Source organism: Anomaloglossus baeobatrachus, chromosome 8 (assembly GCF_048569485.1).
Source record: "Anomaloglossus baeobatrachus isolate aAnoBae1 chromosome 8, aAnoBae1.hap1, whole genome shotgun sequence".
NCBI lineage: Eukaryota > Metazoa > Chordata > Amphibia > Anura > Aromobatidae > Anomaloglossus > Anomaloglossus baeobatrachus.
Window position 1 is genome coordinate 63,900,732 of NC_134360.1, and position 17,531 is coordinate 63,918,262.

General features: G+C 46.9%; 1 protein-coding gene across 5 annotated transcripts in view; it reads right to left on the reverse strand.

The window, feature by feature from the left end:
* Positions 1–17,531, reverse strand: part of NISCH (nischarin) — a 170,864-nt gene that overhangs the window by 103,789 nt on the left and 49,544 nt on the right. For all 5 annotated transcript variants that reach the window (XM_075321742.1, XM_075321741.1, XM_075321743.1 and 2 more), the window contains exons 5-6: positions 10,821–10,984; positions 10,637–10,732 (exon numbers count right to left, since the gene is read on the reverse strand). In XM_075321742.1, coding sequence (XP_075177857.1) covers positions 10,637–10,732; positions 10,821–10,984 — 260 coding nt within the window. The remainder of the gene's footprint in view (positions 1–10,636; positions 10,733–10,820; positions 10,985–17,531) is intronic.

Sequence of the window (17,531 nt, forward strand, 5' to 3'; positions counted from 1 at the left end):
TACGAGAGCTAGGAGCACAGCCCTGATTTCCAGCACATTGATCGAGAGGGCTGATTCGGACGGAGTCCAAGTGCCCTGTGCTCGGTGGTGGAGAAATACTGCTCCCCAGCCGGAGAGACTGGCATCCGTGGTGAGGATCACCCAGGACGGAGTCAGGAAGGAGCGTCCCTGTGACAGAGAGAGAGGTCGAAGCCACCACTGAAGAGAGCTCCTGGTCTGCGGCGACAGAGCCACTAGCCTGTGCAAGGAAGAGGTCCGCTTGTCCCAACAGCGGAGAATGTCCAGCTGCAGGGGACGCAGATGGAACTGGGCAAAGGGAACCGCTTCCATTGACGCCACCATCTGACCCAGCACCTGCATGAGGTGCCTGATGGAATGACGGCGGGGCTGCAACAGAGAGCGCACCGCCAGATGAAGGGACTGCTGTTTGACTAAGGGCAGCCTCACAAGTGCCGGCAGAGTCTCGAATTGCATCCCTAGGTACGTAAGTTCCTGGGTCGGGGTCAGAGTGGACTTGGGCAGATTGACAAGCCTCCCGAATTGAACAAGCGTGGCGAGAGTGAGCGAGACACTCCGCTGGCAGTCTGCACTGGATGAGGCCTTGACAAGAAGGTCGTCCAGGTAAGGAATCACTGCCAACCCCTGGAGATGCAGGACCGCAACCACTGCTGCCATGACCTTGGTGAAAACACGAGGGGCCGTGGCTAACCCGAAGGGGAGAGCCACGAATTGGAAATGTTCCTCTCCGATTGCAAAGCGTAGCCAACGCTGGTGTGAAACCGCAATAGGCACATGCAGATAGGCATCTCTGATGTCGATGGATGCTAGAAAATCTCCTTGGGTCACTGAGGCAATGACCGATCTCAGAGATTCCATGCGAAAGCGCCGCACCTGAACATGCTTGTTGAGAAGCTTGAGATCCAGGATGGGCCGGAAGGAACCGTCCTTCTTGGGGACCAGGAAGAGGTTTGAGTAGAAACCTCTGAACCGTTCCCGGGCGGGAACCGGTACGATTACTCCGTTGGCCTGCAAGGATGCCACGGCCTGAGAGAAGGCGGCGGCCTTGGAGCAGGGGGGAGCGGACAGAAAAAATCTGTTTGGCGGGCTGGAAGAAAATTCTATCCTGTAGCCGTGGGAGATGATATCCCGCACGCACTGATCGGAGACGTGTTGAAACCACACGTCGCCAAAGTGGGAGAGCCTGCCACCGACCAAGGATGTTGCTGGCGCAGCCAGATAGTCAAGAGGAGGCTGCCTTAGTGGCAGCGGCTCCTCCGCTCTTCTGAGGACGCGGCTTCGCGCGCCAGTTCGGTTTACGATCCTTGGCTGAGGTAGTGGACGAAGCTGAGGGCTTAGAGGATGACCAGTTAGAGGAACGAAAGGAACGAAACCTCGACTGGTTCCTGCCCTGGACAGGTCTCCTGGTTTTAATTTGTGGCAAGGAAGTACTCTTCCCGCCAGTAGCTTCCTTAATAATTTCATCCAGTTGTTCACCGAACAGCCGGGACCCAGCAAAGGGGAGCCCAGCAAGGTACTTCTTAGAAGAAGCGTCTGCTTTCCACTCTCGAAGCCACAAGATCCTGCGGATCGCGAGAGAATTAGCGGAAGCCACCGCCGTGCGGTGAGAAGCCTCTAGAACGGCAGACATGGCATAGGATGAAAAAGCCGAAGCCTGGGAAGTTAAGGCAACCATCTCGGGTATGGAGTCCCTGGCGAGGGAATGTATCTCCGCCAGAGAGGCAGAGACTGCCTTAAGAGCCCACACTGCTGCAAAAGACGGGGAGAACGAGGCTCCTGCCGCCTCATATACAGATTTGGCCAGAAGGTCAACCTGGCGGTCAGTGGGATCCTTAAGAGAGGTGCCATCGGCCACAGAAACGACTGTCCGGGCTGAGATTCTAGACACCGGAGGATCCACCTTTGGGGACTGAGCCCACTCCTTAACCACCTCAGGTGGAAAGGGGAAACGGTCATCAGAACTACGCTTTGGAAAGCATTTGTCAGGACACAGGACAAGCCCTGGGCTTGGTCACAGTGGCCTGAAAACTGGAGTGGTTAAAAAACGTACTCCTAGCTCTCTTAGGAGAGGTAAACTGGTGTATTTCTACCAGAGAGGCTTGATCCTCTGACACTGGTGGATTGAGGTTCAGTACGGAGTTAATGGATGCAATCAAGTCACTAACATCCGCATCACCCTCAGATATGTCAATGGGGTACAGAGAGGTAGCATCTGAACCCACAGTAAAAGTATCCTCCTCGCCCTGCACCTCAGCTCGTGAATCAGAGCCGTGGGACGAGGAAGGAGAAGGATCCCTGCGTCTCCGTTTAGGGGGACGGGGTCCTAAAACATGTTCTGAGAGTTCTGCAGAGCTCGGAGCAGCAGAGGCACCCTGAGAAGGGGGCTGATGCATGGTCAGCAGAGCCCGGGACAGCTGTCCCATGGATTATGGAATAACGTTTGGAACTCCATTCTATGTCTGAACTGGGTGCAAAAAACCTAAAAAACATCACTATGGGGAGATAAGGTATGCACACCAGTGACTATGGAAGGGGAATACATGGAATAGCAGAAACTGCTGTGTGAATACTGACATGAAAAATTCAATAGCATTTGTAAGAATGAAATGTGAAAAATGGAACCTGCATTACTGCCATGAATATATGAATAAAGAGAAATTTAGCTACTGAATTGATCAATGCAGAAGAGCCCCAACACTACGCCAAAGTAAAACTACTAACATAAAGGAGTTTTTTAACTGCATGAGAGGACACACACAAGCTAGGGACCCCAACGTAGAGAAATACTTTGGCGTAGTGTTGGGGCTCTTCTGCATTGATCAATTCAGTAGCTAAATTTCTCTTTATTCATATATTCATGGCAGTAATGCAGGTTCCATTTTTCACATTTCATTCTTACAAATGCTATTGAATTTTTCATGTCAGTATTCACACAGCAGTTTCTGCTATTCCATGTATTCCCCTTCCATAGTCACTGGTGTGCATACCTTATCTCCCCATAGTGATGTTTTTTAGGTTTTTTGCACCCAGTTCAGACATAGAATGGAGTTCCAAACGTTATTCCTTAATGTTAGTAGTTTTTCGTTTGTGAACCCTCCCCATACACACCTATTGCCAATCCACATTATACGCATATATAGCCTGGGTCTCAGCGTCCCATACACGGTAAGTTTTTTAACTGCATGAGAGGACACACACAAGCTAGGGACCCCAACGTAGAGAAATACTTTGGCGTAGTGTTGGGGCTCTTCTGCATTGATCAATTCAGTAGCTAAATTTCTCTTTATTCATATATTCATGGCAGTAATGCAGGTTCCATTTTTCACATTTCATTCTTACAAATGCTATTGAATTTTTCATGTCAGTATTCACACAGCAGTTTCTGCTATTCCATGTATTCCCCTTCCATAGTCACTGGTGTGCATACCTTATCTCCCCATAGTGATGTTTTTTAGGTTTTTTGCACCCAGTTCAGACATAGAATGGAGTTCCAAACGTTATTCCTTAATGTTAGTAGTTTTTCGTTTGTGAACCCTCCCCATACACACCTATTGCCAATCCACATTATACGCATATATAGCCTGGGTCTCAGCGTCCCATACACGGTAAGTTTTTTAACTGCATGAGAGGACACACACAAGCTAGGGACCCCAACGTAGAGAAATACTTTGGCGTAGTGTTGGGGCTCTTCTGCATTGATCAATTCAGTAGCTAAATTTCTCTTTATTCATATATTCATGGCAGTAATGCAGGTTCCATTTTTCACATTTCATTCTTACAAATGCTATTGAATTTTTCATGTCAGTATTCACACAGCAGTTTCTGCTATTCCATGTATTCCCCTTCCATAGTCACTGGTGTGCATACCTTATCTCCCCATAACCATATAGCTGTCCCATGGAGTCGGCAAAAGACTGGGAGATAGCACTGGAAAAAGATGCTACCCAAGCCGGGGGTTCAGCCACCGGGGCCGGAGCGGCCGGGGGGACCCCTGAAGAGGCTCCAGGCTGAGGCACCACCATGTTAGAGCAGGCATCACAATGTGGGTATGTGCTCGGTTCTGGCAGAATGAACTTACAAGCAGTGCATATAGCATACAGCTTAGCAGACTTGATCCTAGTGAGAGACATGCTGCTGAGGTGGAGACTCTGCAGTAAATAATACACTCCTATAGAATGACCCCCTGAGAGTGTATAATAAAGCCCACAACCAGAGGTTGTGGCTTACCAGACCGCTTTTTTGTGTGCCCTCCGGATTCCACAGCTCAGACCCCCAGTGGATGCAACAGCTGCAGCAGCCAGCGCCGATCAGTGTGAGAACGCTGATAAAATGGCGCTGGAGTGAGGAGGGGGGGGCGGGGATTAGCCCAAGAGCGGGAATCCGGAGGGCTAAGGAGAGATACAGGGGAGGGGAACATCTCCTCAGAGAGGAGTGTCCTCCCCTCTGCTGAACGGCCGGTGGGCGGCGCCGCCCTGCTCCCCTGCAAAAAATGACATGCAGAGAGACTGAAACCGAAACTAGGCCGCGACTGAAGCCGGGGCCTAGATTTTTACATGCGGCCGACGAGCAGGCACCCTCGGCGCGGTTCTCAGGAAAAGACTAGAGAACCGGCCGTAAAACACAGCAGAGTTACAAAACATACTCTCCCCTCAATAAATGTACCCGGGACCCCTGAAAAACGTCTCAATACTTAGCTTTTGAGACGCAGGGCCATGTCCCTGGGGGGGGTTAAACGCTCCGTCCGGCAGGAACCTGACAGGGCTGCGGATGGAGAACGGTCTCCTGCAAAGCAGAGAGGACCGTGATGGCTCCCACTTCAAGCCAGAGCCTCAGAGGATGGTGAAGGAGCGCGGCATGTGAAGGCTCCAGACTTGTAAAGTCAACCTTAACAGCACCGCCGACACAGTGGGGTAAGACTGGACCCGCTTTTCTTCCATATCTTTGAAATCAAAAATCTTAAAAATTAAAAATCAGAAAATGCATGTGTGTGTGTGACCTCCTGAACACAAAGCATTGAACTGGTTAGATTGTCATCCAGGGGGTGTATATAGCCCGGAGGGAGGAGCTACACGTTTTGAGTGTAGTACTTTGTGTGTCCTCCGGAGGCAGTAGCTATACACCCATGGTCTGAGTCTCCCATAAGGAACGATGAAGAAAAGGGAAATATCGGACGAAAGGTTAAATAAAGTTTATGGATAGTAGGGAACATCTGCCACCTCTCCTAGGCACTGATCCCAAAAATGAATCGCCAAAAAATCTATCTTCAATACTGGAGAGTAGAAGGGGTTAACGCCACTCTGTCGCCAAAGAATGATAAAAGAAATTGTTGATTTAATGAAAGATTATTTTATTCCAAAGGTCTCTGTGTTTCGAGGTGAGGACCTCCTCTTCAGGATCAAAAAAATCAACAATATATCAAATGGATGTATTTTTGATTTTCTGATTGTTCTGGTCCTGAAGAAGAGGTCCTCACCTCAAAACGCGTAGACCTTTTGAATAAAATAATCTTTACTACGGTCTACGCGTTTCAAGGTGAGGACCTCTTCTTCAAGACCAGATCAGAAAAACAACAATTTTGGGTTTGGTGGACCCGTGGAAGCCTAATTACAGGCGAAACGGCCGTCGTCCCCTGTGAGGAGCTGGCATGCAGGTCTCCTCCCGCTAATTATTTTATCCTGCACTGAAATTTTGAAATAAAGAACTTCGGACACAGCAACGGTAATTGCGGTCAATTTCTTCTGCTACATATTGAATGGGACACTTACTTCTGTGACCAGCACGTTGCTCCCGGATTATATACTCTGCTGGTGCTATATGTGCATACAAGTGTGTTTGCCAAACGGTAATAGAAGCATACAAGTGGTGCAGGGCTCATTTTTTCCTTGTTCGTTTGGATAAAAAAAAATGGAGTGATCACACCTTGGAGAGCTGTTGCACCAAGTGGACGGACATGAATCATGGCTCCAACCCGAGAGATGTCAATTGAAACAAAGGAGAGGATTATCAAACTCTTAAAAGAGGGTAAATCATCACGCAATGTTGCAAAAGATGTTGGTTGTTCACAGTCAGCTGTGTCTAAAATCTGGACCAAATACAAACAACATGGGAAGGTCTTTAAAGGCAAATATACTGGTAGACCAAGGAAGACATCAAAGCGTCAAGACAGGAAACTTAAAGCAATATGTCTCCAAAACAGGAAATGCACAACAAAACAAATGAGGAACAAATGGGAGGAAACTGGAGTCAATGTCTGTGATCGAACTGTAAGAAACCGCCTAAAGGAAATCAGATTTAAATACAGAAAAGCTAAACAAAAGCCATCATTAACACCTAAACAGAAAAAAAAAAAACAAGGTTACAATGAGCTAAGGAAAAGCAATCATGGACTGTGGATGACTGGATGAAAGGCATATTGAGTGATGAATCAATTTTTTTCTGTTTTCCATGATTCCATAATTTTTTCCCAGTTTGGTCTTGAAAAGTAACAGTTACTGGCTAGCACTTTATGTTTTCATGATTTTTTTTTAGTGTTTCTTAAAGACAGAAAGTTGCCATTTGAAATGACTTTAGTTTTGTGCCGTCTGTGATCTGCTTTTTTAAAATAAAAGTAAACAACTGAATGAACATCCTCAGAGCCAGGTGACGCCATAATTTTTTTTTCAACCAGGGGTTGTAGATCTGTTTTTCTATTTAATACCAAAGTCTAAGGCGGGCTTTGCACGTTGCGACATCGCAAGCCGATGCCGCGATGTCGCACGCGATAGTCTCCGCCCCCGTCGCAGCTGCAATATCTTGTGATTCACACGCACTCACCTGTCCTGCGACTTCGCTCTGACTGGCGTCCCACCTCCTTCCTAAGGGGGCGGGTCGTACAACGTCAGAGCGACATCACACGGCAGGCGGCCAATCAAAGCGGAGGGGTGAAGATGAGCAGGATGTAAACATCCCACCCACCTTCTTCCTTCCGTATAGCCGCTTGTGGCAGGTAAGGTGATGTTCTTCGCTCCTGCGGCTTCATACACAGCGATGTGTGCTGCCGCAGGAACGAGGAACAACATCGTACCTGTCGCGGCAGCGTAATTTTGAAAAAGTCAGAGCCTACACCGATGATACAATAACAACGCTTTTGCGCTTGCTAATCGTATCATCTAGGATTTACACACTACGATGTCAAAAGTGACGCCGGATGTGCGTCACTTTCGATTTGACCCCACCGACATCGCACGTGCGATGTTGCAACGTGCAAAGCCGCCCTAAGGGTATATACACATGATCAAGACCCGCTGGGTCCTAACCTTCAGGGATACAAGTTTCCTCTGCAGAAATCCGCAGCTGCTCATGCCCATGATCCAGCCTCAGGCAGTTGCAGTCTCTCTCGCTGTGTTCTCCCTGCAGACAACACTTGCGTCTCTGCGGCAAAGCATTGACATGCTGCAGGTCGGGAAGCTGCACCGCAGGTCAGTGTTTGCTGTGGGAAAAACAAGCACAGCGGACAGGAGATTTCTATAAATCCCATCCACTCTGCTTGTACTGTACAACGCAGCATTTTGCATGCAGTGAAAACATGCTGCATCCAAAACGCTGTGAACCCTGATCGTGGGCACGCAGCCTTAAGGGGAGGATCACAGCGGGTGGTCATCGGTTATTTCATCCATTAACGGATCCCGTTTTTCTTTCAAATATGTTTATTGTATTTTATGTTTTAATAGAATAAAAAATAATAATTTCAATATGTTAAAGATGATAGAACAATGGACCTAGAAATAGAAACAAAACAGATAAAGGACAGGGGTGGAGAGGGCGGAACGAGGCACATAGCCACGGATTCGGGTTTCAGCACTGCACATGCTCAGAACACCTCTAGTAAAACTGATCCCCCCCAAAACCAAATGCTAAAACGGATGGAAAGTAAAAATCAAGAGCTTTTTTTTTTTCATTTTTTTATAACGACTAATCTATTTAAGAAATGACATTTTTTTAATTTTTGCATTCGTTTTTTCTCTGTAACAGATCTTTTTTTTTTTTTTTTTTTTTAAATACTGCATCCATTACAAACAGATGACAATTGGACATGTGACTTAGGCCTAACCTCTGCAGTATTTTTTTTTTATATACTGAGAACCCAGAACCCGGCAGGTCAGCAGAACACGGAATTCCTTCCATCCATACCCCTTCTCTGTAGCTATTGTCCCTGCACTGTATACATGGCTCAGAGATGGGCCAAACATCCTACGTACAACCTAAATCCATCAATAAGCGCTGATCACTGGGGGGCCCACTGCAGAGCAGCTCTCACCCTCCCCACGCTGCAGAGCCCTCACCACGCCCACGCTGCAGAGCCCTCACCCCGCCCACGCTGCAGAGCCCTCACCCCGCCCACGCTGCAGAGCCCTCACCACGCCCACGCTGCAGAGCCCTCACCCCGCCCACGCTGCAGAGCCCTCACCCCCCCACGCTGCAGAGCCCTCACCCCCCCACGCTGCAGAGCCCTCACCCCCCCACGCTGCAGAGCCCTCACCCCCCCACGCTGCAGAGCTCTTCCCCCCAACTGCAGAGCTCCCCCCCAACTGCAGAGCCCCCCTGCTGCAGAGCTCCCCCCTCCCAACTGCAGAGCTCTCCCCCCCCAACTGCAGAGCTCTTCCCCCCCCCCAACTGCAGCGCTCTTCCCCCCCCCAACTGCAGAGCTCTCCTCCCCTCCCAACTGCAGAGCTCTCCTCCCCTCCCAACTGCAGAGCTCCCCCCCCAACTGCAGAGCTCCCCCCCCCAACTGCAGAGCTCTCCCCCCCAACTGCAGAGCTCTCCCCCCCAACTGCAGAGCTCTCCCCCCCCAACTGCAGAGCTCTCCCCCCCCAACTGCAAAGCTCTCCCCCCCCAACTGCAGAGCTCCCCCCCCCCAACTGCAGAGCTCCCCCCCAACTGCAGAGCTCTCCCCAAACTGCAGAGCTCCCCTCCCCCACTGCAGAGCTCCCCTCCCCCACTGCAGAGCTCCCCTCCCCCACTGCAGAGCTCCCCTCCCCCACTGCAGAGCTCCCCTCCCCCACTGCAGAGCTCCCCTCCCCCACTGCAGAGCTCCCCTCCCCCACTGCAGAGCTCCCCTCCCCCACTGCAGAGCTCCCCTCCCCCACTGCAGAGCTCCCCTCCCCCACTGCAGAGCTCCCCTCCCCCACTGCAGAGCTCCCCTCCCCCACTGCAGAGCTCCCCTCCCCCACTGCAGAGCTCCCCTCCCCCACTGCAGAGCTCCCCTCCCCCACTGCAGAGCTCTCACCAATCACTAGAAAAGGGATCTGCAGTTCCCAATCTGAACTGATTGGCGGTCATGCATGTGTACCTTTGCCCCATTCTTTGAACTGCCAATAAAGTCGAGATCTGTGCTATTAAGGGGAACCTGTCACCTACTCACCTGCGGTGCGGTCAGGTCCGATGGACATCACTGTTCTTGATCCAGCGCCTCCTCTCTTCTTGGGATAGCCATCCTCCCTTCTTGCTACATGAGAATGACTAATTCTACGTCATCCACACAGAGATCGCCATTGCACACTTCTCTGTCCTGCTGAGGGCAGAGCAAAGTACTGTAATGCGCAGGCGCAGGGAACAGTCACAGATCCCCAGCGCATGCGCACTACAATACTTTGATCTGCCCTCAGCAGGAGAAAGAAGTGGGCATGCACAAGAACACAATGGAGGCTTCTGTGTGGATGACACCGGCCACGTCATGCATATGAAGCAAGGAGGACGGCGATCACAAGGATAAAGGAGACATCGGATCTAGACCAGCAATGCCTATCACACTGGACTGCACCGCAGGTAAGTAGGTGACAGGTTTCCTTTAAAGTGTTCTATCAGGACTTCAGAGCATACAGACGTCCATGAAAACCGTTCCAAGCACGGTCCACAATGCATAGACAGGCCATGACTCTCCTGACTTGAGCATCACAGCCCCATAGAGATGTAGAAGGCCGTGACACCGCCGGACAGTCCGTGCATTGCAGTTCATGCTCCAACCGATTTATATGGACGTCTGAATGCGCTGTCAGATATGGATCCTTCGGTTACGTCATCCGTTTGGCACAGGCGGGGGTCAGACACCCAGCGTCCCCAGCAAAAAGCAGTTGTGTAGTTTATGAGCTGCAGTACCCAGGAACGGCCACTACGCATTGTACGGCACTTTGATGTTCTGACTCTGTGCAACGTGTCCACCATGGGAAATAACCGCTGGACGTCGGACCCCGACACGTCGGATACTGACAAGCTATCCTAAGAACTGCAGGAAAAAGCAGTAGCTTAACCCAGTCCTAAAAAGGGGGATATATTTCAGATTACCTCTGGCACCAAACAAACAATGCAACTAAGCTGAAGTCACTGATCGTGGCAGCGCTCATCTAGTCGGTGCATGATCGATTGTATAACAATCGCAAACTCAGGGTCATGCGCCCGTCCGCTCTAATCTGTGGAGAATCCTGACAGTGCGCATTGTACGCACTGTGAGGATTCACAAGTCTGCAATCACATAGAGCCTGAACAATTCCTTTAATGCTGGACAGCACATTTAATAAAATTGCAATTTCCGAAAAAACACAATATGAATCCTATGAAAATTGTTATATGGAGCATTACGTACCTCAACTTGAGAAAGAGACTTAAATACAGAGAGATCGTATGGAAGTAAATGTTCTTGTAGGTTACTTGTTCCTACAGGACCTCGGGTGCCGCTGATCTGAGGAAGATAAAAAAAAATATCCAGTTACTAACATGGTTCTGCTACTGAATAAGAGCAAATGATATAAGAAAATCAGACCACTTACCTTTAGATACTTGAGTCTACAGGTAAAGTCCAGGATATGTCCCAGATCGGTCTTGGCGTCTCCGTTGATGCAGGTTGGCTTGGCGTGCCGCAGTAACTGTGTTATTGCATATAACTGGAGGGGTCTCATATGAAACACTTCCCCCGCTACAAGTAACTGTTCCCCTGGAAAAAAGTAAAAATATGATTTTACAATTACATCAAATCACAAATAAATGGAATCTGTCAGGTGATTTTCTAGTACAATACTAATGTTATATTTAAATACGGCTTAAGCAGCTCTAACAGGATCAGTAACTTTTATTGCTGTACCTTCTCCTGTTATCTTGTTGTAAGCTCCTGAGAATTCAGTGTGACATAGTAACTAGTCAAGCATATAAACACCAAAAAATGAATATGCAAGCCAAAATTATATGATTCAATAAACAACATCTTTATTACAATATATATTGATATATATATTGACATATTGATATTGATGTGATGCTCCCGGAAATGTATTTACGGGCGCTCCATGAATTAACTTGGTTGTTTCCATGCGTCGCTATAGAGACTGGGACGGGTCACGTGTCTATTCCCGGATATCACGTCATGGTTTTTCTCTGATTCTACACACCGGCTCCACATTTATGAGGGATTCCCTAACTATAAAGAGGCCTGTGTTTCTAATACAGATCACTCCTGGATAAAGCACGTGTAGGTGCGAAACGCGCGTCAGTGTGTCTGTGGGAGGCCGTGGCACCACTATTTCTTTGGACTGCTGGTAATATTATGTAGCTATGTAATTATGTGATGATACCATAGCTGCAACCCACTATAATTATATGTATACTTTTCAACAATTACTGTAGACAAGGATTGCAAACTATGTATGATTTCTAATATGGAATAATATATTATACTGCTTATATACGGTAGTTCAGCAACAAAATAACAAGTGCCTGGTGCTTTCCCATTATATCATCCGTCCTTTCTGGGATGATCCATTTTTTGTTATGTATTTCATAATTTATTGTAATAACGATGTTGTTTATTGAATCATATAATTTTGGCTTGCATATTCATTTCTTGGTGTTTATGTAGATTTTATGCAACAGAGCCCCCATATGTCTATTGTGGTTTTTGGTTTTATAGTCAAGCATATGTAAACACAAATTGCATAGTCACTACTCCCCACTCACACCTCTCAGTGCTAGCCTCAGTGATAGTAAATCTGAATTTGCATTGCTGCCCCCACCCATAATCCCTCCCAATTCTCAGCAGTGATAGTAAATGCACTGGGAGGTGGGGGAAGCAGTGAATATGCAAATTGTATTTACATACACTTGACTAGCTGTCTGGAGACACTGAATTCTCAAGAGCGTACAACAAGATAACAGGAGAAGATACAGCAATAAAAGTTACTGATCCTAAAAGGTCTGCTTAAGCTCTATTTAAGGATAACATTAGTATTGTACTACAAAATTACCTGACAGATTCCCTCTAATCAATTATCTTCCATTCCCTTGACAAGCCTTCATGAGTCACTGAATGCTCAAGAGCGTACAACAAGATACCAGGAGAAGCTACAGCAATAACATTTACTGATCCAAAAAGGCCTGCTTAGGCCCCATTTAAAGAGAATATTAGTATTTTACTAGAAAAATCACCTGACAGATTCCCTTTAATCAATTACTAATTATTTTCCGCACATTGTCCCACCAGGGCTACTACACTTCTGCCATAGCTACAAAGTCTTTGAATATATTATTATTGTACTCTTAAGGTATGTTCACAAATGGAAATTTTGCAGCATTTTTTCCACACCCAAAGACGTGCATAATGTAGCAAGCATTTTTACATCCATGACTCACGTTTTCGATGCAAGACAATCTGCAACAAAAACACTACAGGTGAACATACCCTAATAGTTACCAAATGTTCGGGGAACCAGTGTACCAACAATTATAACTTCTGATCTGCAGCCCATTTGAAACTCAAACTCCATGGATGACTGAACCCTGCTGTCCAACCTTTGCACGTTGAGCTCTCATGAATTCATGAGGAGCGGTGGTGGTCACTACACCACACAAAGGCATACACCTATTTATGAATGAGGAGGGTCTGACTCTAGCACTCCTTCTGTGTAAAAAACGCCACTCTTGATTAAATGGACCAACTGGTTTTAAACTTTAGGACACTTTTTATGCAATTTTCCCTTCCACAAGAGGGTGTTAGAGATTCTTTACTAGTGCGTTGCCTTTTTTCCCCCGTGTCAGATGCTACCAAATCCAAAGAAGACACTATCATAGGAAGACACTATCATAGGGGGGGTACAAACGCCTCCAGAAAAGGTCAGAACCTGGTTTTACAGAGTGATCAGGTAAGAATGATGCATTTACACCTAATCTCACAGACATTACAGCGCCAGGAAAGGAGGAGCACGGAGCGGTATTATCACATAAAACATTCTGGATCTGTCCCAGGCATCAGGAAATACTTGAGACAGCTCTTCTCTGCCAGCACTGTCATGGGTAAACACACATAGCGAATAGTGGTGTGTTTACATGGTCGCACAGGCATCCTTGGATTGAATATTAGCAGCTCGGGATGCTAAGGGTTAATGTTTTTGAAAATGTGTGGCTGACCAGCTGGTAACGCGTACAGCTGGATTTGTCCGGTTTTATCCAGCTGTTGCGCGCTCTTTTCCTAAAGATTTGATTGGCCAAGGAGTAAAAGTGCGGGAACAGTTTTTGTATTTAAACAGGTGTTCGTGGTCAGCTGTGCAGTTCCAGCTGACTGAAGAAAGAAGCATGGATGAGCTGCTGCAGGAGCTGGTGCGGAGAGCAGGAGAAGAAGGCGGCGAAGATTGGCTGCGGGCTTGCCTCTCTGTAGCGGCGTCAGTACCAGAGCCAGAAAAAGAGACCGCGGCGAGGAAGGAAATTGAGAGCGGTGAAGAGGATGTCGCGCTAATCGGAGAGGTCGCTTCAATCAAAAGCCTGCCGAGGAAGAGGAGTCGGCGGGAGGTTTACTCACCTCCGCTGCTGTCATCACGGAAGAAGTCAAGCAGGGAGACGCCGCTGAGCCGGAAGGAGAAGAAGTTATCGCGAGAGAGGTGTCGTCAGCAGAAGGGGACGGACATCGCGTCAACAAGAGGAAGCGGCGCGTCATCAGTCCGCGCCGACTGGAAGTTGATGGCGGCGACTGGTGAGCGCGGCCGGGCCAGAGACCGGAGTGTCCCGCCGCTGCCCATGCAAAAGAGTGTTAATGGGGCAGCGGCGGCGCTCAGGGTCTGGGCAGGCAATGTGCCTGCGACAGCAGGATGCAGCGGCCAGGTGGAGATGGGGCAACGGAGGGATGAGAGGAAGGACGGCATCACGATCCAGGAAGCGGCCCCCAACGCAGATCTGATGGGAGAAGACCAGGCTCTGCAGCAAGGCAGCAGGGGTGAGAAGAATAATTTTTTGACTAATGTATTTGATTATGGTAGTTGTGAGTTTAGGGATCTAGTTAGTGATACTGTAAAGGCAGTATTACAGAGTAGGGATAAGGTTGTACGGCATCCGTGGGGGCTGCATTATTCAAAGACAGACCTTCAGGGGTGCCTGATATTTGTTTTAAGGAAGCACTCACTTGTGAAATATCTCCTCTAGGTTTTCATTTGAGTGTTTTAAAAGAAAAAATTTGGAACAGGGAGTTCATTGATCTGTTCTCCTTGTTGCCTTTTAATAAAGAGCAGCAGCATAGATTGGAAAAAAGGGATGAGAAGCAAGAGTTGGAAGGTAGGAAGGTGTATAAATCATTCAACAATTGGGTGCAAGCATTTTCAATATATGCTGCTGTTCTTGGGGAGAAACGTCCAGATCTATGTAGTGGGCTCTTTCAGCATTTAGACAAAATACTGGAGGCATATCGCAATTTTGGCGGTATGGTGGCATGGTTAAGTTATGATGAATCGTTTCGCCAGAAGATGGCGGTTCATCATAATATTGGGTGGGGTTTAAAGGATGTTGGTTTATGGCTTAATCTAATGCTTCCTCAAAGGAATGCCGGATTAAGGCAAACACCAAATCAAACAATTAAGAAGGGAGTGTGCTTCGCCTTCAATGAGTCTGCATGTCGATGGCTAAACAATTGTCGTTTTCGGCACGAGTGCTCATTTTGTGGCGGAGCGCACTCTATGGCCAAATGTTTTAAAAACAGAATCAAGCTAGCCAACAGTTACACAACACAAAGGAACATATTTCTAAAGGCGCAGACACCAGTGAAGTGGGAAAAAATGCAGCCATGGTTAGAAATATTTCCAAACAGGGAGAAGCGTAGTGTTGTGTTGAATGGATTCAGGTTCGGTTTTCCAGTTCCAGAATTTAGAGGTTCGGGTTGTGTGAAGTTTGATAATTTGCGTTCTGTTAATGAAAATAGGGAAATAGTGAGAGGAAAGATTTTAAAGGAAGTTGAAGCGGGTAGGGTAGCGGGGCCGTTTGATACGGCGCCGTTTGTTAATTTTAGGGTATCGCCCTTGGGTTTGGTTCCAAAGAAAGAGTTTGGGAATTATAGGTTGATTCACCACTTGTCTTATCCTGTAGGTTTGTCCTTGAATGATGAGATAGAGGCAGACAGGGTGTCAGTGAAATACGCATCTTTTGACATGGCGGTAGATTTATTGAGGCGGTTTGGTAAGGATGCTTTGCTTGCAAAATCGGACATTAAGTCGGCATTTCGGTTGTTGCCAGTTGCCCCCTGCGGCTTTAATTCGCTTGGTTTTGCGTTTGAGGAGAAATTTTATTTTGACCGCTGTCTACCCATGGGGTTTTCAATGTCCTGTTATTATTTTGAGGCGTTTTCGTCATTCTTGCAATGGGTTGTGGAGTTTGAGATACCAGCAGGTGGTATAGTGCATTATTTAGACGATTTCTTGTTTGTAGGAGGATGTGGTTCAGAAGTTTGTCATGATCTGCTTTCTAAGTTCATTGAGGTGAGTGGACTGTTTGGTATCCCTTTAGCCGAGGAAAAAACAGTTTTTCCTTGTTGTAGTTTGGAGTTCCTTGGCATTCTAATTGATTCTAATAGAATGGAATGCAGGCTGCCAGTTGAAAAAATATTGAAACTTAGAGGATTGGTAATGGAATTGCTAGGTAAGGAAAAAACTACGTTAGGTAGTTTACAGTCATTGTTGGGATTGTTAAATTTCAGTTTGAGAATCATCCCTATGGGAAGAGTTTTTTCCAGAAGCTTGTATGAAGCGACAAAAGGGGTTAGGTCCCCCAGATGTCATATCAGGGTAACGAAGGTTATGAAAGATGATTTGGGTGTATGGTTAGAATTCTTGGATAATTTCAATGGGATCAGTTGTTGGCAGGAGGAGTTTTGTTCTTCCGATGCATTGTCTCTTTTCTTGGATTCAGATGACAAGGTTGGGTATGGCGTGATGTTAGGTCAGTATTGGTCAGCGGAGTCATGGCATGAGTCTTGGGTTAGAAACGGGGTGACAAAGAATGGGGTAGTGCTAGAGTTGTTTCCGGTATTAGTGGCTTTGGTTCTTTGGGGTAGGCATTTGGCTAACAAAAGGATAAGGTTGTTTTCCGATAATCAAGGAGTTGTATTCGGCATTAACACACTTGGGTCAAAATGTAGGTGGACAGTCAGGATTTTGAGGCAGATTGTCTTATGTTGTCTCAATCTTAATATTTGGCTAAAAGCTACGCATGTTATTTGTAAGTCTAATGTTATGGCTGATTCTCTTTCTCGTCAGCAGTGGGACGAGTTTCATCGGCTATGCCCAAAGGCGGAATTAGGAAACACACGTTGCCCAGCACAATTGTGGGACATTTTATGGGATTAATTCCAAGACTTATTAAAGGGTCTTTGGCAAACAGCACATGGGCTGGCTATTCAAGGGCATGGGATAAGTGGTTAAAATTTTGTATCTATAACGGCTTTAATCCTTATACATCAAATGCTGTTGCATCATTACAGTTTGTGAATGAACTGCTCGAGGACGGGGTATCCTACGCTGCATTAGCCAGGTTGATCGCTGGCATTTCATTTTTCTTAAAACTTGGCGGTAGTCCGCCTCTCAGCAGTTTATTTCCAATTGGTCAGGTGCTAAAAGGATTAAAAAAAAAGCGAAATTTCAGCCGGACACAAGGAGACCTGTGTCTATTGAATTATTATATAAGCTGTGGGAAGTGTTAAAGTTGGTATGTAGGAATGAGTTTGAAACCTGTTTGTTTCAAACTGCATTCACAGTAATGTTTTTTGCTGCGTTACGGGTTGGTGAATTAATGAGTGGGAGTAAGAGTCAACCAACAGGTTTAAAAGTAGAGGGTGTGTCCATATCAGACAACAAACTGTTAATTAATATTAGAAGATCCAAGACTGATCAGTTAGGTAAAGGGTCATTAGTTAAATTAAATCCTTTGAGTAATGCAGACATTTGTCCCGTCAAGAATGTGCGAAATTGGCTGCAGGTACGGCCTGTAGGTAAGGGACCTTTGTTGATTCATGCGACAGGCGATCCCGCAACGAGCTTCCAATTTAACAGTATGTTGAAGAAATGCTTGTTTAAGCTGAATATGGGTAAGTTTAACATTTCGTCACATTCATTTAGAATAGGAGCGGCTACAGTAGCTGCAGGTCTTGGTTTAAGCGAGGATAACATTAAAGCGTTAGGCCGTTGGGATTATGGGAGATTTAAATCATATATCAGACCTGATTTATTATGTTAATGGTT